The 21,299-nt window shown below is 38.6% G+C and overlaps 1 protein-coding gene across 4 annotated transcripts in view; it reads right to left on the minus strand.

Annotated features, from left to right (window-relative positions):
* slc2a9l2 (solute carrier family 2 member 9, like 2) overlaps positions 1 to 21,299 on the minus strand; it is a 109,761-nt gene that overhangs the window by 53,233 nt on the left and 35,229 nt on the right. For all 4 annotated transcript variants that reach the window (XM_084927810.1, XM_084927811.1, XM_084927813.1 and 1 more), the window contains 3 exons: positions 14,391 to 14,523; positions 3,346 to 3,533; positions 1,165 to 1,275 (listed from right to left, as the gene is read on the minus strand). In XM_084927810.1, the coding sequence (XP_084783936.1) occupies positions 1,165 to 1,275; positions 3,346 to 3,533; positions 14,391 to 14,523 (432 nt within the window). The remainder of the gene's footprint in view (positions 1 to 1,164; positions 1,276 to 3,345; positions 3,534 to 14,390; positions 14,524 to 21,299) is intronic.

Raw genomic sequence — 21,299 nt, forward strand, 5'->3', positions numbered from 1 at the left:
ATGGTATCAATGGCATCAAGACATCGACTTGCTGAAATTCAAACTCAGCATCAGAATGGAGAAGAAAGGTGATTTAAGTAACTTGGAATGTGGTATGGTTGTTTGTGCCAGACAGAAGCTGCAGATCTACTGAGAATTTCCAAGAGAAAAATATCCAGTGCACCTCAGTTCTCTGGTTAAAAATGTCTTATTGATGCCAGAGGTCAGAGGAGCATGGCCGGCCTGTGGTGACCTGACAGCAAAGCATAAGTCAAACAACCACCTATCACAGCCCAGCTATGCAGTACAGGATCTCTGAATGCACAATACACTGAACCCTGCACCTAAAAAAGTGGCCGGTCAGAGTGTGTATGCATGTGCAGGAATGTAAATTACAACAAAAAGCATCATCCACTGCTAACAAAATAAAAGCAAACCTCTCTCACATAGCACATACCCGTGTAAACCTAGAATTGTCAAACATACCAAAGCATACAATCAAACAGAAAATGTGCCTTGTGACTGTTCATTAGCAGAGGGGGCTTCTGGGTCATGGTGTCTGGCTTAGATAAGGGTTTGAATTTTCATTACTCTTGGTTTTCCAGTTTGCAAGAATATCTTATCTTCTGTCTCCACATCCTGCTTTCGTGTGCTTCTATAATTGTCTGCTCTTCCTAATTGTTTCCACCTGCACCTCATTAGTCCTGTGTGTGTACGCAGAGTCGCGTCCCCTCCCTCAGTTTGTATGTTGACTAACCTCAGGTCCCAGGTCATTGCTGCCAGAGTTTTGGTTTCTTTTTGGATTCTCTATCATTTTTAACCCTCTCAGGCTCAAATTAAACTTTTTTTTGCTAATGCACAACCAAGTCCTGCAGTGGTACTTCTGAGTAAAAAACACTCATAAAATATGTATGTGGGGTAATCAGGTTGTTAGTTTTGAACTGTTGCAAATCGGCAACGCCTGCCTTGAGAGGGTTAACAGGACTTTCTCTTTGTTCCCTGCAGCACCTTTTGTTGTTCTCTTCCATGTGAGTTATTTCTTCTTCTTTTTGGTTTTTATATTGACCACTCAGCTTTTTTTTTTGCCTGTCTGTGCTTGTTTTTCATTTTTGAACTCCTAGTACTTGACAGTAAACCTGAAAGCTGATGCTGACTTACAGTAATAAATCAAATAGCCATACTTACTGAGATGATGGCAGCCAGAGTCTCTATGGCACCTGTGCTTAGTGTGATGTAGGGAAGTATGCTCTCAGTAAAGCCTGCTTCACGAAGAATCCCATTGGTATAATACCAGATCTAAAAAAAATTAAAAAGTACCATTGGTCTTGGTTTTCACAACAACAACAACATACTGATTTATATATATCTTTACATAAAACTCAGCAATCCTGTTCACTTCAGAGCTTACACACAAATTTTAACAATGTCACTAAAGTTAGCCTACATTCTCATCACATTTAGAACAATGAGATTGAAATTAAAGAAAATTAAATCCTGCAGCTTGACTAGACTAATTTTTGACATTCAAATGCAACAAGCTTAACACCTGCACTAATATTGTTAAAAACACAAAGAAAGACATTAAAACATTTGAACGTGTTTTACAGAAGGCTGAATAAGTGCGAACAAGCGGAAGCAAAGTGAGAAAATACAATCTAGAGTTTTAAAAACTGCCAGTGTTTTTGCATTTGTGTGTGAATGTGTGTGTGAATGGTAAATGGCCTGTATTTGTATAGCGCTTTACTAGTCCCTAAGGACCCCAAAGCGCTTTACACATCCTGTCATCCACCCATTCACACACACATTCACACACTGGTGATGGCAAGCTACATTGTAGCCACAGCCACCCTGGGACGCACTGACAGAGGCGAGGCTGCCGGACATTGGTGCCACCGGGCTCTCTGACCACCACCAGTAGGCAACAGGTGAAGTGTCTTGCCCAAGGACACAACGACCGAGACTGTCCAAGCTGGGGCTCGAACCGGCAACCTTCCGATTACAAGGCAAACTCCCAACTCTTGAGCCACGATCGCTCAAGAGTCAATTTTAACGTAAGTTTTTCTCAGTCTGCCGTAATTAGCAGCAACTTTCCTCCAGGTGAAGGACTATTCTTGGCATTTATAAAGCCAGCTCAGAGACATACAAATCATTGACACTCGAGTGCAGTGCAGCACAGCAGGTGAAGGATGGCTAAGCATCTTAGTCTGAACAAAGTGCACAAAATATAGTGACTCACAGCGACTTCTCCACACCCACTGGGTCTCCTGCACAGCGGTGTACATAAACCTAGAGTCACTTTAATTAGGTTAACGGTGCACAAGCGCTCTTGTTTTTTTCTGTATTTACACTTGAACCTTCTCTTTAAACTTTTATAACAAAATGCAGTTCAAGAACTATGTAATTAAGCAAAGGACAGATTTAAAACTTGATTTAAAAAAGAAAAAAAATACTTGACTTCAAAAGTGATGAAACATACAAGGATCACACTTGTGAAAGCACAGGCACAGACCTCAGTGGGTTAAGTGGTGGAGTTGTTACCAAACCAGACACACATAATGGTTAAATAACAAGGTAAGGTAAGGTAACAAATTTTACTGGTACACTTTGGTCGCGTTGTCGCCTTGCAGGCTAGGAATGTAGGGCAAATCAGTACAAAGTTGTGATTGATTGTCTTTTATTCTACCCTGATGGGTGGGTCATCTCTTCCAAGATGACACTGACCCATTTTTGGAATGATGTGTTAAACAGAACTTTCTCCAATGTGATCAAAAGCCCTCGTGAGGCAGTATGTCACTTTAAGAAAGCAGTTCCATCCCTCAAATAGAAATCACGAAGCCTTTTTCTCATGCGGCAATTGGTGGTCGAACACTTTACTCGTGCGTTTTCTGTTCCTTTTTTTGTCTTTAATTTGTCATCAGTGTTTACCGCAATATTCTCTAGCCCAAGCCGAACTCAGAAAAATCAGAAAACAGCATAATCGACTGGGAATGTACTCCAGAGTGCCAGAATAGAGCAGAATGACAATTTCTCCTGTTGGAGTCTCTCCAGTAGAAGAGGTAACACTTATCACCTTCCTGCCTGGGGAAGGACCAAGGATCCAAACTTATTAACAAGGTCTAGGTGTAACTCTCAGAGTGCCAGATCATCTTTAAAGATATATTGACTGTTTGCTTTCAGAATGGTGTTGGGGTGGGGTCCTTATAATGAAATATTTACACAGAGCTTGCATTATTGATTTGGTGCATCTGAATCTATTTAAATGAATAATAAATGATCTATAAATACAGTCAAATGCACTGTGAAATAGCATAAAGGGAGCTGATTCCACTCAAAACCTGAGAAAGGTAAGTTAAATCAAAAACTTACTGCATTGAGGCCACAGAGCTGATAGCAGGCCATGGTGATGATGACAGTTATGAGCTGCCAGCGAACAGCTGGGCTCTTCAGCAGCTGTAACACAGAGACGGTGTGTAGTTTGTCCTGAGCTCGAGCCTCCATGTGGACCTCTTCCAGCTCCTGGGAAACATCCTTCTTTCCCAAAAACCTCTGAAAGGCTTACGCACAAACATTCACACATACAAGCGCAGCAGCGTTAAAAATATCGACAGTGCCATAACCCTCAATAACAACCATCACGCTGAGATCAAAGAACCTAACGATTTGTTCCACGGGTGAATGAGAACATATTGCTGTAAATGGAGCAGTGAAACTTTGAAAATGCAAAATTTCTATTGGTTTATCAACGGTACTTAAAAGTGAAGTAAACTGAGCCCCACACTTTTGTTATTAACAGGCTGCAGTTCAACCCTGACATTATGTCCAGCCTTTTGGCTCTTTTTACCAACATAATGTGAGCAGGTAGACGTGTGAGTTGTCACACGGCTTAACAACAACAAACAGCATTGAGAGCGCACACCTCCACCAAGGCAGCTCCTTCTCTGGGTAGTATTTACCTTTAAAGGGAATCACATTGTATTTTGTAAACATTATGTAGGAGTAGGTAATGTGTAATAGGTATTGATTGGTAAATGGTAAATGGCCTGTATTTATATAGCGCTTTGTACTAGTCCCTAAGGACCCCAAAGCGCTTTACATATCCAGTCATGCACCCATTCACACACACATTCACACACTGGTGATGGCAAGCAACATTGTAGCCACAGCCACCCTGGGGCGCACTGACAGAGGCAATTCATAGATAACAGGACATGAATAACTTTAGCCTATTATATGATATTTATTATATTATATGATATTATACTACGGTATTCCTGTATCTAGACAGCTCATTCTCTTTCACGCGACATACTTTCTTCAAAGATATAACATTTTGAAAGAAAAGACAGATGCGAAATGCAAACGTAAGGTCAAAGGTCAAATGTAACATTATTTGGATGCAAACTTTGTGGCATTTACCTGAAAATGTTGATTCTGTTCATCTGGACGTAGCGTTTTGAATGGGAGAAACGCTACGCACTCATCCAATTGACTTCTTCAGTCTCAGCTGACTGCAGGTTTCCCCAAACTTATAAACAGTACAGAGAACTGACCTCACAGCCCAGTGTTCATCCAGTGGGCTGGTTTCAGTTATTATGCAAATGTACTGTTTATAAGGTGACAAAAGATGAAACGTGTCTCCCATTGAAAACGCTACATCCAAATGAACAGAATCAACCTTTTGGGATTTACGTACCTGGATGATTGAGCATGTATCCAGATATGTGGCATTTAGAATCTCCACATACTTGTAATAATACCTAATAAACCTAAATGTCACCAATACAGTAGAATTAGAATTTTTTTCACCACAAAATTCTAAAAGTCAACAATAATTATTGTTGACTCATGTGACAACTTCAATTCTTCCCATAGAGAATGATAGTTGCGTCACATTTCTATGGCTTGAATCAATTGAAAATCACAGGTTAAGAAGTCAGTCAGAAGGATAACTATGTTAAAAAATATGTGGTCGGGTCTCATGGGTGTGGCAGTAATTAGATTTGGAAGCTAAAATACTTAAAACTGGCCACAACAACACAAACCTATGGAGCTGTTACATTACAGGACAGAGTCCCGTGTGTCATTTTTCAGTTTTTTTAATGATTGGTCCCTGTTATATTTATATATTGTGAAAAAAATATAATACAAAATATAATATTTGAAAAACTGACTTGGATAACAGCATGAAGAAAATGCATTCAAGATGGAAAACATATTTCGCTCGTTTAAAATCTAAAGATTTGTTACATCTACAGGCCACATTTTCCCTGTTTAAATGCTTTTTCTGGGATACATAATTCATCAGCATAATAATACATTCTGCTGCAATGCAGATGACTCTCAGACCTCTTTGTTTGTTGGCTGTAGTGATTTAAGTATCTATCACATTATTTTGACCTCTGCTGAATGTAAAATAGGTGAGATTTTCTTTTTAATTGCCACAAATAGATTTTAGAAACACATATCATCTGTGACTAGATGTCGATGTCCTACGTACTGCCTAACAAGTTTATGCATTCGTTATATAATATCGACCCAATACAAGACAGATTATTTACATTTAAGTAAGTTTAATGTCTTTTCTTTGTGTCAGAATGAAGCAGAAATCACCACACCTTTTTTATTCAAGGCGAGACGACTGCTAACCGTTTTCTGTTATTTTTAGCTCGGCCATTTGAAGGTTGTTTGAACTCGTGCCTTCTTGGATGCAATAGATGGCAAAGAATAAGTGGATGGAAAGACTCTTTTCTCACTTTGAGCCCTTCTCCTGTGAAGGTTAATCCCTGGAGTTGTGGGCAGGTCAACTAGGCACGGGTTTAGGACACAGTCCACGGGAGCAAATCTCTACAGTCAAGGACTAAAAGCAGGTCATTAGGATGTGGAAATGAAATGACACGCGGTGCAGACGCTGCCCACACAAGATGGAGTCGGCCAGTGTCACAGTAAAGGCTGGGCCATGGTTTCTGAGGCAGGAAAAGGGAAGCATTTAAAGTAAAATACGTGTATCTGTGCTAAACCAAATAATCAAGCAAAAGAAGGCCAGTTAGGATTTTGATACTGATATAATAAAGAGAAAAGGGTGAGAGGGAAAAAAGAGAGAGGTCATTCTTTCCCCAAAAGTGCAGGTTGTGTTATATCAGTGCAGAATACAGACATATGAAACTCCAGTGAGAAATTATGATACTAAAACATAGCATAATATAGTTATTTAACTCACCTATCGACAGCCCAGTTGACAGCTAAATATAAAAAGATATTCCCAGCAGTTTACATGGAAGCCCAAAATCTAAAATCCATTAACTACAATGGTGTGATCTCTGAAACAAAGTTTAGAAAGGGAGAGAAAAGAACCAACAAGCTGAAATGATCAGTGGTATCAATCTAACTTCATGTGATTCTAATATAGATAGAGCATTAAACACCACTCGCTGCTATCTGAGTAGGTGTGACTTGATATCGATATCTGTTGGAGTAAGGTGAGTTGTTCAACAGTGTCACTGTCCCCATGCAGCCATCCTGCGTTACTGAGAACTGCAGGGCTCCACTCTGTGTCACTGTTGTGACCAAAGACTCACAGTGCCACAAGGTGGAGGGATGTGGTGCAACAAAGGAGCTTTAAAGAACCATGATGGGCTTGTCGGTTCTGCAGTTTTACACTGGCAATAAAATCGTCATGGAGACAAGTGTGAAACAGAATATTTAAAGTTAGTCTCAAGGTGAAGTAAAATGTTGTGTATGTTAGGATACAGCTGCCAGAATTTAAAGGTTGATGCTGCTGTATTCTGTGTCTCTGCCTGCTGTCAACATCCATTCTCTTCCACTTATCCGATTCAGGGTCACAGGGGAGCTGGAGCCTCTCCCAGCTGTCTTAGGGCAAGTGGCAAGGTACACCCTGGACAGGTCACCAATCTGTCACAGGGCTAACACATAGAGACAGGGAACCATTTAGAATCATCATCTTTGGACTTTGGGAGGAACCCAGAGTACCTGGAGAGAACATGCATACTCGACAGACCCTGGCTGGATGGTGGAACTGACCTTACTGTGAGGCAACCGTACTAACCACTGTTCAACCATGAGGCGACCTACAAAAATGCTTAAAAGAAACAATGCATAGCTCACCTCTCTGTGATACCTTTAAATTGTAAATTATCTGTGAGTAGAAGTTCTGCAAGCATTGCACTGGTTGCATTTTACTTCACTAAATAAAACAACAACACTCGTCTACGAGGCCCATCAGTTTCCCTAAAAAGTCAGATATTGTAAGTTTTAGTAATATCACTCAGTAACTAAGCAGATCATTTGTTGGGGAAAGCATTGTGTGTTAAATTAAAGTATTATGCCCATGAAGGGCACTTGTAGAGACAATAAGAAAGCAGGAAGTCTTTACCCAACCATTCATCGCTTCATCAGTTATTTAATGTTAGTATGAAAAAGCTGCTTCCAGCTTCACCCTTGCCACAAGGGGTGATGACAGCCGGTAGGGCTTGCACTAGTTGTTATGCACTAGCTGCCCTTCCTGAAAAATCCCTAAAGAGGATTTGTCTTTCCAGCTGGGATTAAAACCAGCAACCCTTTCCTTGCCAAGAAAATGTGTTAACCACTACACCACTGGAGGCACACTGTTTTAATCCAATTGTAATAAAAAGTAAGACAGAATTATATAAATAAAAGATTTAGAAACTTTAAATTTATAACATCATGCTTTTCTGCAGTTGGTTTCTGGACTTGTTCAACTCTCTTTTTGTCTTTTTTGTAAGATAAAAGCAACAAAAGCACATTTCTTTGGTTCTAACTTGTTGGAAATACTCAAGGTAGGAATTTATTACACAAAGGAAGCAGCAACAAAAGACAGATGGCAAAACCAGAGCTAAACAAACAGTGTTCCATCATGAGAGGTAAGGGTACTCTCCTTGAATTTTCACATAAAGTGTGCAGATAAAAGACACTGCAGAATTAGAATGTGTTTTCAAAGAAGCCCATAAGACCAACCAATTATTATTATCACTATTATTTGGTAACATGTCTGCATAATAAATCTGTTTATTCCATTTAATTGTATTTTTGATCATTAATTTTCTCATGCGACACCATCATCATAAATACTGCTTTGTCCTCTGAGACCTTCATGCACAACATGTTCAAAAGAATCAAAGATCATGTTCAATTTTACAAAGAATAAACTGTAAGCCACCAAACCTTCAGAGATTACCAATCTATAATGTATGGACGCGGGCATGAAACAGCTCAAACCACCCCAGAGACCAAATTCATTAAAGTTTTGTTTGAAATTACATTTTTCTTTATACTTCATTAACACATGCAGTTTGAGCAACGTATGCCTTTAATCCATGCTGTGCCTTTTCATGTCACAGCATTTATATAATATTCTTTTTTTGAAGCTTGAAATATTTGTAATAGCTCTGAAAACTTTTTATAATTTTGCACCTGTAACCTTTTACTATGGCCAATGTATAGGTAAGGTACAACAAAACAAATTGTTGGAAAAGGTTGTGGTTAGTGAGAATAAATTATTGTTTGAGTAAGGTCTAAGGGGAAATGTAACACAACTGTGCAAAGATTGCTGCAATAAATAATGTATGTATTTCTCATGCTTCATAAAAAGCAGCTGATTGACTGCCGTTTTTTTCTGATATTTACTGCCTTTCGCAGCTGTGCAATCAGAATACCAAAAAAGTAAAAATAGGTGATTTGAAAACATTTTCAAAAACAGAATACTAAAAAGACATGATTAAAAAGTAATGAATAATTTTCATTTGCATTTGTTTCAAATGAAACATTTCTGTGAAAATGTAGCTGCAAATTAAAGGTTAAGTGTCTACGCAGTTTCAAAACAGAGTTTTAATGGATAAAACTCTTAACTGGGACATAACATTCAAGAGCAACTTTTTATTTCCCCTATTGTGTCATAAGAGCCAAAAAAATATGCGAAAGACCATCTCCTCATTTCTTTCCTTTGTTTGAGGTCAGAAAGATGAAGATGTGCTGTGATTTTAAGTATCTCTCTGCCTCTCTGGCAGCTGCAGCTTACTGTGGTTTAACCCTTGGATGCACAACCTACCAATACCTACACTCTTCCACGAGTGGGGTCAAAAATGACCCCAAATTGAAACAATGCATTTTGCTATAAACTCGGTTGTTATTCTTCAAAATCTTTAAAACAAAGAGTTGTAATTATAATTCCCTCGAAGCACAGGCAGACGCAAGTGGTTTTCTGTCATCATGCCAACAGTTACAGTAATATTTTTATATTTGAGGTATTCTTCATAAAACATGTTTGTGACATGAGGCCCTTTGCATTTTTATTTATTTTTTTCATTAATTTTAAGAAATCGTAGTTTTTGTATCACTTGTATCACTTTTGTATGCTTGCTCTGCATATACTGCAGAAGCTGGGTCTTCCCTTTGAAAGGCACAAGTTGTTCATCCACTGTAACACAATCACTGAGGATGAATTTCTGCCTGCAGTTGACCAGGAACAGGCCCCATATGTAGCGGAAAGCTGCCATGTGGTTTGTTTTCAGTTGGTAGGCTCTGGTCCTCTTGTCCTCAAAGTGCAAGAAACGGTGAATATATTTAAATCTTTGAATTGACCTAGTGGCCTTGTACAATGGGTTATGCAGAGGACTCCCAAAAAACACACCAACTGGTACATCCCAGTTCTTCTCACTTCCTGCAAGAATGGTCAATCAAATGAAAGCCAGGAGCTCTTTTTCCGCTCTTTTCCCCTGTCTGTGGCGACTCTTCGTGCCTCCATGTTTGTGCATGTCAGCACCTCTTCTACTATATTATCAGACATGAACATCTTCCATGCATCTATTGGGGAGACAGTACTAGACCCAGGTGCAAGCCCTGGCTGACTAATTCAGAATATTGTGGCTAGAGCAGTAAGAGGGGCTCATTCTGTTAGACTAAATATTTATTTCCTCATCAGAGGACTCCTCTGTATCTGACTGGCCTTGTTCAGTGGGGGGGGGCAATAGTCTGGGTCCTCTATATCTGAGATGTCAGATTCTGAGTCAATGCCTCCGATGGGCTTTTCATCCCATCCGTCCTGGATCATTGTAGGGCCACAGGGATCCTTGCTGGCCTCATAGCAGCCATGTTCCTTTAAATATATATTAAAAAAAAACATCAGAAAGGACAATGTTTGAAATGCACAGGAAACTATAAACAGGGCTGCACATAAATGGTCCTCAGGTGCGCATTTGCTGTCAAAATAAAAGACGTGCACCAGATAAGAAGTTGGAACGCTCGTTTGTGTACATTAGATGTTCTGGAGGAGGACAGACATTTGTTCAGAACTCTTAAAGATGTCGAAGAAGCAAGCTCCGTAAGCAATTACTTTGGTGTTCCTCCACCGCAAAAGAAGCGCGTATTCTCTGAATTTCCGGGAATACTTTAGTTTTGACAGCAAATGCAGACCTGCGGACCACTTGTGTACAGCCCTGACTATAAATCATGTATGTTACTGTGTAAAAAATCATTCTTGATCCATCAGAAGTGTAAGTGGGTCAGTCAGAGTTGCTAAGAATGAAAGTTTCATAGAAGATTCCACAGGAACTGCTTGGGGTCATTTTTGACCCCACTTGTGGAAGAGTGGGGTAGTGACACAGAAACTGCATTTTCTTTAAATTAATGAAAAAATAAATAAAAATGCAAATGGCCTCATGTTACAAACATGTTTTATGAGGAATACCTGGAATATGAATATATTACAACTTTTCATTTTAAAGATTTTGAAGAAAATGCACACGTGGGGTCATTTTTGACCCCACGTGTGCATCTAAGGGTTAAAGGCACTGAATCAGTGCATTTGAAACAGAATATTAAAAAAACAAAAGATTGTACAAGACATTTATACCTCCAATCAATGATTTGTGAGGTATCAAAAAAAAAGATTTGTAAAATATAAAACCAGAATTTTAATTGAGTAACTAAGGAACTGAATTACTCAATTAAAAGAGGATGGACTTTCAGGAGAGGAATGCTCTCCCATCCTTGTGTAATATGGGATTCTAGATGCTCAGTAGTCTTGGGCCTTCTTTGTCAGATTTTCCATTTTGTGGCAACAAATGTTTTCGACTGGTGAAGTGTCTGGACTGCAGGCTAGTTCAGTGCAAAGCCATGCTGTTTGTAGTTTTACATTGTCTTGCAGAAAATATGCAATATCTAGATATACATGCTATCTATGCATAGGCACTAGTGCACCCATATACCATCAGAGATGCAGGCTTTTGAACTCTTGGACAATTTTTCTCCTCGGTAGTCCAGAGGTGTGGTGTTCATGTTTTCCAAAACCAATTTAAAATTTTGATGTGTTTAAACACAGAACAGTTTTACACTTTGCCTCAATCCAATTTAAATGAGCTTTGGCCCAGAGAAGACAGGGTATCTGTCATGGTGTGGGAGTTTGGTTATTTTGAGTTTTCTGGTTGTTAAGATTTTTTTTAGTTTGCCTCTCATTGTTATCCTATCCTCTTGCTCTTCAGTTTTTATTACTATTGAGGGTTGAGTTTTGTTGTTTCTATTATTCTTTCATTTTGATTGCTGTGAGAGTTGTTATGCTGTTTTCGGTTCAGTGTACTGTGCCGTGATTTTAGTGTATGTATCACTCTAAGTTCCTTAGTGTTTTCTTGTTAAGTCCCTGTCTATTTGTGTTTTCCAGTTGAGTTACTTACCTATTTTATTTTGTAATTCCCAGTTGCCTGTGGTTTGTATTTTGTTTTACTTCCTTTGAATCACTGGGCTTAATTAGTTTCGGTTCTTCCTTGTTCCTCTCCTGTTTCCTCTTCCCTTGATTACCCTCAGTGTCTTTGTGTGCATATGTAGTCCCAGTTTCAATTTCCCTTTTGTCACACTGCCTGCATACACGCCCTGTTATACTGGACTCACTTCAATGGTTATTATTAAAGGAGCACTTTATTTGACACCTTTCCTGCCCTCTGAGTCTGTGTTTGGATCCTTGTTCCTCATCACATGACAGGATCATGTTCATAATGTGGCTTTGTTCTTCCTGATAGAGCTTTACCCTGCTATTGTAGATGACATGGTGAACTGTGGTTACAGACATTGGTTCCTGGAAGTATTTCTGAGCCCATCACAGGATCATGCCTGTTCTTAATGCAGTGCTGCCTGAGGCCGTGAAATTCACAGCTCTTCAGTCTTGTCCTTTGTGTACGTCTCTCAAGTCCTGGAATCTTTTGATGATATGTACTGTAGATGACTAAATATTCAAAGTATCCATGATTTTAAGGAATATTATTGTCAGGGGCTGAATTTGTGATCCAGCATTTTGAGTTTATTTTGTATTCTTGATTTTCTTATGTTAGATTGCAATAATGTTAACTTCTTGTGTTATTATTCAGTTAGGGTTTAGTTGAGTTTTTTTTCTAGCTTATATTTCATCCATGTCTCCATGTTTATGAGTCGTTTCCTGTCTTCTGTGTACGTCTGTCCTGTCCTCTATGTTTAACGCTTAGTTATACCCTTGCTTTCGTCTCCCTTATCTGCCCCAGGGCAGCTGTGGCTACAACCGTAGCTTGCCTCCACCAGTGTGTGAATGCGAGAGTGAATGAATAGTGGCATTGTAAAGCGCTTTGGGTGCCTTGAAAAGCGCTATATAAATCCAATCCATTATTATTATTATTATTATCTGTTCCCACGTGTCTCTCCTTGTGTTCTGTGTCTCCCCAGTCTGTCGTGTGTGCGTGTTTCCATGTTCTATTGTCAAGCTTGTGTTCTCACCTCTACGTTCAATTATGTTTCCTGTTTTACTTTGAAGAGACTGGTGTTTCCATTTTCAGTGTGTTTAGTTTTACTTCCCCTGTGGCGTCATGTTCATTCGTGTCAGCTGTGTTTCCCCAGGTGTTTCCACTTCCATCATTACCCTTCTGTGTATTTAAGTCCTCTGTCTTCATCTGTTTACTTTGCGTCAAGTCACAGCAAGTCACAGTTTTTCTTAACACTGTTCAGGTTCATGCGCATGTTTTGATTATTTCTCGTTTACGTTTTGCATGTTCCTGTTCAGTTTCATGCCATTGTCTCATGTCATTGTTTTTATAGTTGATCCTAGGATTTTTTCCCAGTTTAGGTTAGTTTAGTTCCTCCCTTGTTTCGCCTTGCCTTATTTTTGGTATTCAGCCTAATACAAGGCTTGTTTTTATTACACTTCTTTTCCTTTCTCCTGTGTCTGCTAATATTTTTTGTGAAATACAAGCTCTCACTGTTAGAACATGAAAAAAAAAAAAATAATAAAATATTGGTTTACGAAATTTGCATTTCATTCTGTTTCTATTTCCATTTTACACAGCATCCCAACCTTTTTGGAATTGGTATAGTAATATATGACTGAATATTAAAACAGATTTTAGGTTTTATGGTTCTTTGCTCTCATTGCATTTTACATAAAGGCCTGTATATGTTTGGTAGTTTCTTTCTGTCATCAGCATAGCAAACACATTTTTTACCAGTTTCAAACTAAAGTCAGTCTTTACATTGATTTTCTATATTAAAAAGTAAAAGCAACCAGCTACCAGTGCTTCCAGCAACGGGAAAACTAAGAGCTGATTTTAAATACAAGCAAACTACTTGGATATGATTTAGATTGCAAAAGAAGCAGCAAGTCAGTTAAAAAAAAGGTAACTAAAAGACTTTTCACACACCCAGCTTTATCACTTATTATATAAGAAAAAACAGTTATATTAATAATGGCTGCAATAAATTCCAAATGTAGCATGTCAAAATGTCTGCTGTGAAAAAATAATAATAAAAACCAATTATGTGTAGAATTAAAATCACTGAGAGTCACAGTTTATTTAACTCACATTGCCAATGCACTTCTTTTTTGAAACTGCTTTACAATCATAAATAAAGATATGAAGCCATCTCTGGGTCTTTAATTTAGTATTTGAAAGCTGTATTTAAGAATATATTTTTATATTTAAAAGTGAAGAATTCAAGAATTCACTCTCTGATTTGGTCCTCTTAAAATCTTGGCCAGTATTAAAAGCTGAAGTATTTATATAAAGCAAAACTTTCACTTGTGAAAATTGTGTAGCTAGTCTTCTGTACACTGAAATAGCAGAAAACAGCATAAAACACTCTAAAAGCCACAAATCTCACCAGTGGGAAAGCAATCATGAACTTCTGTTTCACTAAAAAAAAACTCTGTCTGGTCCCTGCAGATATACTCCAGTCACCTGAGTGACAGTGACAGTCTTACTTCTTCAGACATTTTTTCTAACTCTAAAAGAGTGGTAATGTGTAGTAGTTGTTGTAAAGAGCAACAGCAGAGTTTTCAAACATAATAACCACAATGAGACACCAAAGCCTCTTGTGTCAGCCGGACTGCATTTTGCAGATGTTCTTAAGTGTTGTTTATGGAATACCTTTTTCCGCTCCAGCCTCATCCCTCCTCTCCATCAGCAGGTAGCGAGGACTCTCAGGGAGGAAGGGCAGCACACACAGCTGCAGCATTGCGGGCAACGCAAGGAAGGAAAACAGGTAAATCCAGGTGGACTCCTGCAGTCAAAACATCAACAAAAGAACTGCATCAAAGGTTCAGACATGGAACGGCTACACCATATTAAACAGCGATAAAACAGATGTATATCACAGCTGCTACAACACGTTCCACTGAATGGGTGGATGCATTTGGATTTTTTTTAAAGCATTTCTGCAAGATGATGAGGTTACTATTTATATTATGTGAATATAACATCATTGGCTACTGTGCTAGCAAATACTGAGTAGGTTTAGTCAAGAATGTGAGGGTTTAGTAAAGCGACGCATTCCTTCTTGCATATATTTACTTAAAGCAGAAGGGGAATCTTTATATGGGCTGAAGGCCGTCTGCTGCTCTCATTAAATGTGAAGAGCATTTCAAATGTCAAGCAATGGTAATGAATATGGTAAAGTTTCTAAAACCTAATTTAGGAAAAAGAAAAGTTACAACACTGGATAAAAACAGGATGCAGGCATTTAACTAAATATGTGCTCAGATTTAATTTGATGGCATGGACTGCAACAAAAAAAGAGAAAAAAAAAAGAAAGAAGAAACTTGACAGGCACCTGTTACCATGGTGTTGCATCACCTCTTAACAACAGGCTGTAAGCATGTGTGAACTCAGGGGGGAAATTGCTGCAGTTATGAAGGCAAATAAAAGGTTTCGCACCTCCTTTATAGGAGTTTTTGTGTCATAATATACTCAATATATTCAGTAGGTCACCTGTGTGGGCACTTTGGGCAGACCAGCTTAACACCTTGCTACAGATTCATACCGCTAAAATGCATGCAGAGTGTATTTTAGTATTATATTGTTGAAATAAGAAAGACTTCTTCTTTTAAAAAAAAAAAAAAGAAAGAAAAACAAGAAAAAGAAAAACAAGACTGAGTGGTTCAAACTAAGTGGTGCACTAAACAACATCAAAACCTGATTTCTAAGACTGCAGACAAGATTTTTCCTTCTCTCTCTATCTCTGTATAAATAAACCCATAAACTTGGGTCCAAGTTAGGCACTATATTTATGTAGATTTTGGGTTATTTTTGGCAGAGTAGTTTAGCTATAAAGTGTGTGCCTAATGCCATAAAGAGATTTCCACTAAACAATTGTATATTTTTAGATAATCTACAGCCTCAAAGATCATTCAAAACAGGTTTTTGTCCTTGTCCCATGTGATCAGAGATCTCCTCCAGATCCTCTGAATCTTTTAATTAGTTTATGTACTGCAGATGATGAGATCTCCAAATTCTTTGCAACTTTATATTGGGCATTGTTAATCTCAAATAGTTTATCCAGTTGCACATGCAATCTTTCAAAGACAAGTGAACTCCCTGGCTTTACTTGTAAATGGCTTATCTTCTCCATGAGGCTCTTTTTACATCCAGTAATGTTACTAATTCATTAGCTGTGAGTTGTGCCAGCAAGTGCGTATCAGAATCAGAACACCTTAATAATCCCAAAGGAAATTATGTGGTTACAGTTTAAGCTCAATTATAAATATCCAGAACATTACAGAGGTGAAATATATATGATTGACATTTTACATATGTATATGTATAATGTATATGTGTGTATATGTGTGTTAAATACAGGGTTTTTATTAAAATTGAAAATTTCATCCAACCAGATAACACAACAAGGAAGATAAAATAACAAGGTCTTTTCAGCTGCTTGCTCTTTAAAACATACTTTCATTAAAAGTACCCTTGAAAACAAAATCAAGTGATCCTTGAAGGCATCACAACAATCCGAAGTAACCATGTAGCCTCACCACAATGGACCGATTAAAAGTTATGTAAGTACCAGCATGTGAAAAAGACGAAAGAAGTCACCCGCGCGTCATCACACTTTGCTATTGCTTATTGCAAAGATGAGAGGATGCACAGTCTCATCTCTGTGCAGGGCTGTGCTTCCTGATGACACTTTAGTAAATAAGAAGACAGTATGTATTCGTATGCACAGAGAAGGAGGTGCCATTTGGACAGAAAATGCTCTGAATTTATGTGAACTAAATCCCCAAAATACTTTCCAGTTTCCAGGGATTAAGGTCACGTAAGAGTTTGTAAAAGGTTTGTTTTATGTTTTTTCTTGGTCATCTTCACCAACTAAACAAGCTGTAAACACTGACACATTATTGATATGTCAGACGAGATTGGCTTGTGTTTTTGTTATTCATAACTGACTTTTCTTCTTTTAAGTTTTGAGAGTGCTGGAAATTAAATTAAATTTGTGGGTGAAACACTGATTATTTATGAGTTTGTCTCTTAGCGACATCTTTTATATGGTATATGCAGTGATGAAATATGCTGGATATACAAAAAATGTTTGGTTGTGCAGCTTTAAATCTAAAATGAATCCAGGCTGGGAGAGTGAATCACTTTGTTATCTTGGGGAAACCGTAGTTGTGTTTCTCAGTGAAGCCCTTCACAGATATTTCTTGGAACATAGAAAAAGATATATAAGATGTATAGTTTTTTGTCTCTGTCTCTCTGATGCTGAACAGTGGATCATCTTATCCCAGCAGGAGGTGACAGTGGCTGACTAGATTAAAGCTCTATAGAGTGCTCTTGGAGACAAAGAATCTGTGCTGCAGGCATTGATTTCTGTGATCTGTACTATAAACATCTCATGTTACCTCTGCGTAATCTTCTGGTAAGATGTAATAGAAGCTGCTTAGGCTGACTGCACTCACAAAGGGATTATGTCTATTCTAACAAGCTTGTCAAGTGTGATTCAAGAAAGAAAAGAAGAAAAACAAACTGAATTTAATCCTGTGATGACCCCATCTGCCTACTTGTTTAGTCTGTCTTGTTATTTCTTAAAACATCCATAATCCCCCGCTCTTCTTCGCCTATCTCTCGCTAACATGATCTCTTTTCTGTTTTGAGCCAGTTCTTGATCAGAATTTACAAGACTGGCAGCAAGCGACATGTCCCAATCAATCATCTGCAGAGAAATGCCTAACAATCAAGTGGCACAATGCTTATTAGGTATACACACAGGAAACCATAGTTGACTTGGCAATTGTGACACAGCTGAAGAATGATCATTTGTGGGTTCACACTGAGGCCCTTTTCCATTAGTGTGTAACTTGTGAAGCACGCATTAAATGTTCTGTTTCACTCTCACACACCCAAATGCACACAAAGGTTTATCTGTGCAGTCAACAGTATGAACTAAATGCACGCCTTTCAGTGTCTAATAATTGTCATAAACAAAGGAGACAAATATTTTACTGCCTTATTACAAAGGCCGTGTAGCTTTCCCTTTCAATTATTACATGTGAGATGTTGACGGTTGTACATTCTGGGATTGAACAAATGCAAAGCATGAGCCTTTGTTGTTGGGAGCTGACAGCAATGAAATGGAGAAGATTTACAACAGCAGCGTGGCTTCATGAAATGCACAGAGGACTACTACAACTACCAGAGGGGTTTTGATATGAACATTATCTGAGACAGAGATAATGGAAAGTCAGGTGTATCACATCTTTGATATAGACAGTTATAAACACTAACATTATCTCTGTGTGGTTAGCCTTAATTACTTTTGCTGACCAGTGCATTCCCCAGCCAGGAGGTGAACTTGTTCTGTAGCGATTTTTTCTAATCATTTAATTGCAAATCTTTATTTTCCGCAACAGGCAGTGAGATTAAGACACTCATTCACTGTCAGTGTGGCACTCTGTCGTTCATAATTAACACATGAAGGATACAATGTGCGTTGCAAAATGAAAAGTTGTCACTTTGGGATCTTTATAGAAGTGTTGTGTTTTCCAAAGCCTTTAGATGGATCATAAGTCATCATTCTGGTGACGCAGAAAAGAACTTTCTAACGTCTGTTTATGTTTGTGTAAATGGTTGCACTTTGATCCAAACTATATTTTTCTAAAACTTATAAAGTTGTTTGAATTAAAAAAAGAAACACTGAGTAAAAGTTTTAATTAAAAAAAACTCAAACCTCGGTTTCCTGGGGTGACTTTTCAATTTCTACTTGTCCAAATAGTTTCCCCGTACATGGAGCACAAACATTTATCTGGAACCGTTTTGTATCTGCATGATAAGAGGAAGATCACAACTCTTCCATATCTAATTCTCACAAAATGAGAGCCTACTTGGTAAAAATGTCATGGCACCAGGATCTCAGCCATTGGAATACTTTATAGATGGACATCTGCCAGGATCAGATGAAAAGCTGTTTGTGATGAAAGTCACCTTCTCTGTAAGCCTGTTTTCCCGATGGTCTGTCAGAGGAACAAATTGACCACTGGCCCTCTCTGGTGTGTGCTGTTCTTAAAATATTAAAGAAGACTCCTTCTACTAGGGAAAATGTGAAAGTTCTGGATTCACACAGGCCTTAAACTCTTACCGCATATTATATTCTTTTCTATTATTTGACAGACAGACAGATGATTCATGCCCTGTGACAATGTGGGTTCAAAAATATTAACATGGTACACACGTATAGAAGCAATCAGCTTGAGAGACCTTGGGCTTTCCAACAAATCTAGACTCATGTTGCATTAACAGAAAAAACTTACAGAACATCCATCCAACCATCCATTTGCTTCCGCTTCTCCTTTTCAGGGTCGCGGGGGGCGCTGGAGCCTATCCCAGCTGTCATAGGGCGAGAGGCAGGGTACACCCTGGACAGGTCGCCAGTCTGTCGCAGGGCCAACACACAGGGACAGACAACCATTCGCACTCTCATTCACTCGCACATTCACACCTAATGGCAATTTGGAGTACCCAATTAACCTATCCCCACAAGCTGCATGTCTTTGGACGGTGGGAGGAAGCCGGAGTACCGGAGGGAACCCACGCAAACACGGGGAGAACATGCAAACTCCACACAGATAGACCCCGGCCTGATGGTGGAATTGAACTCAGGACCTTCTTGCTGTGCGGCAACAGTGCTAACCACCGTGCTGCCCAGAACATATTTGTTTTAATTGTTTTTTTAACCTGTTAATAAATGAATGTATGTATTCCCCATATATAACAACCAATCTACAGTCTAAGTATCTATGTGATAAAGAATGTCATGTGGAAAATTAAGTATACACAGCTTACAATAGACAGTATCCAGGTGTTAAAAATCAAATTGAGTTGAATAATTGATCATTAGCAAGTGTGTACGTCTCTATAAAAGCAGATGTTTTGGTAACTTACTGGTCTGAAGCACTCAGGTGTGCATTAATACAGACATCATCAGGGATCTTGGAGAAGCAATGCTGCTCATCAATATGGGTAGATTTATAATGTCATTTCTAAACAATTTGAAGTCCATCATTCATTCTACAGCGACAAAGATTCACCAAGTTGAGCTGTTTCTAAGAGCAGACATCCCAGTAAATTGAGCCCAAGGTCAGACTGTGCAATGCTCAGAGACATTGCAAAAAATCAAAGAGCTACATCTCACACTACATCACAGGCTTCAGTTAGAATGTTAAATGTTAAAGTTCATCACAGTACAATAAAGAAAAAGACTGAGCAAGCATGGAAAGGTTTACAGGGGAAAGTCTGTTCACTTTAAAAAGAACATAGCAGCACAGCTAAGCTTTGTAAAGTTACATCAAAAAACACCTCAAGACTTTGGAACAACGTCCTTTGGACTAATATGACCAAAGTGGAGATGTTTGGCCACGATGCACCACAAGCACCTCATTACCTCTCAAGCATGGCATTAGAGGAGTGATGATTTGGGTTTGCTTTCTAGAGTCAAATGTGAGTCTGTCCCAAGCACAGCAGCAAATGTACAACAGAATGCCTGGAAAAGAATCAAGGTGCTGCAATGGCCCAGACAAAGTCCAGACCTCAACCTAAGTGAAATGCTTTGGTGGGACCTTAAAAGAGCCGGGAATAAATGCATGCCTGCAAACCTCAATGCATAGAAGCAACAATGTAAAGAAGAGTGGGCCAAAATTCCCCCACAACAACATAAGAGACGGATAGTCATACAGAAAATGTTTGCTTCAATGTACTACTGCTGAAGGTAGTTGTGCATGCTACTGAATAATGGGCTGTCGTTTTTCACACACACTTCTTCTGAATTTTGGTCCAGTTATGCTAAATAACAGAAAGAAAGAAAGTGTGACACATGTTGTTGCTCATCTGAAGATTTATTGAAATTATTTTAGAACCTGTCAAGGACCAAGTGATATTATATCATGTCCCTTTCATATGACTCTAGCTGTAGTCAAGGCAGGCTGATAGCTTCACTATCTTGCACATGCTCAGTGGATGATTGGTTAAGATCCTGTTCCTGCTATAACGCAAAACATAAACATACTTCTCAAAAAAGGACAGTGGCTTAGCATGAGGGTCACAGTAAGCATCATTCTTCGAGGTTCATCAAAACAAGGAACCACACAACAAGCGACATCTTAAGACAGCCAGCACGAACAGGCCTGTTTGAGCTTCATAACCAAAGGCCAGAATAGACTTTACCGTGGCATTATCATTAGATTTGTCACATATGTCTGTGATTTACTTGTGAAATGAAAAGGAAAGAAACGTGATAAGTGGGGCTGTATGTCAACACAAAACTCAATTTAGAGATGTGGTCAGCAGGTCATATTGACATGCGACAAATCAATGCTTTACAAATAAAAAAGAAATCCTTTTGTTTGCCTAAAGCTATAAAATAACACCAATATTTAATGGTAAAGTGCAAAGTAGCAGTGGAAGAAAATAGGAGAGGACTTCATCAAATAAAGAGTGAGAAGGTTTGCGTAAAGATATCATTGATTTTATTTTGGTTTGTCTTTTTGAAACAAAGGTAAAGATGCAAAG

This window comes from Perissodus microlepis, chromosome 5, assembly GCF_051167445.1.
Source record: "Perissodus microlepis isolate ML-2025 ecotype Zambia chromosome 5, ASM5116744v1, whole genome shotgun sequence".
Classification (NCBI taxonomy): Eukaryota; Metazoa; Chordata; class Actinopteri; order Cichliformes; family Cichlidae; genus Perissodus; species Perissodus microlepis.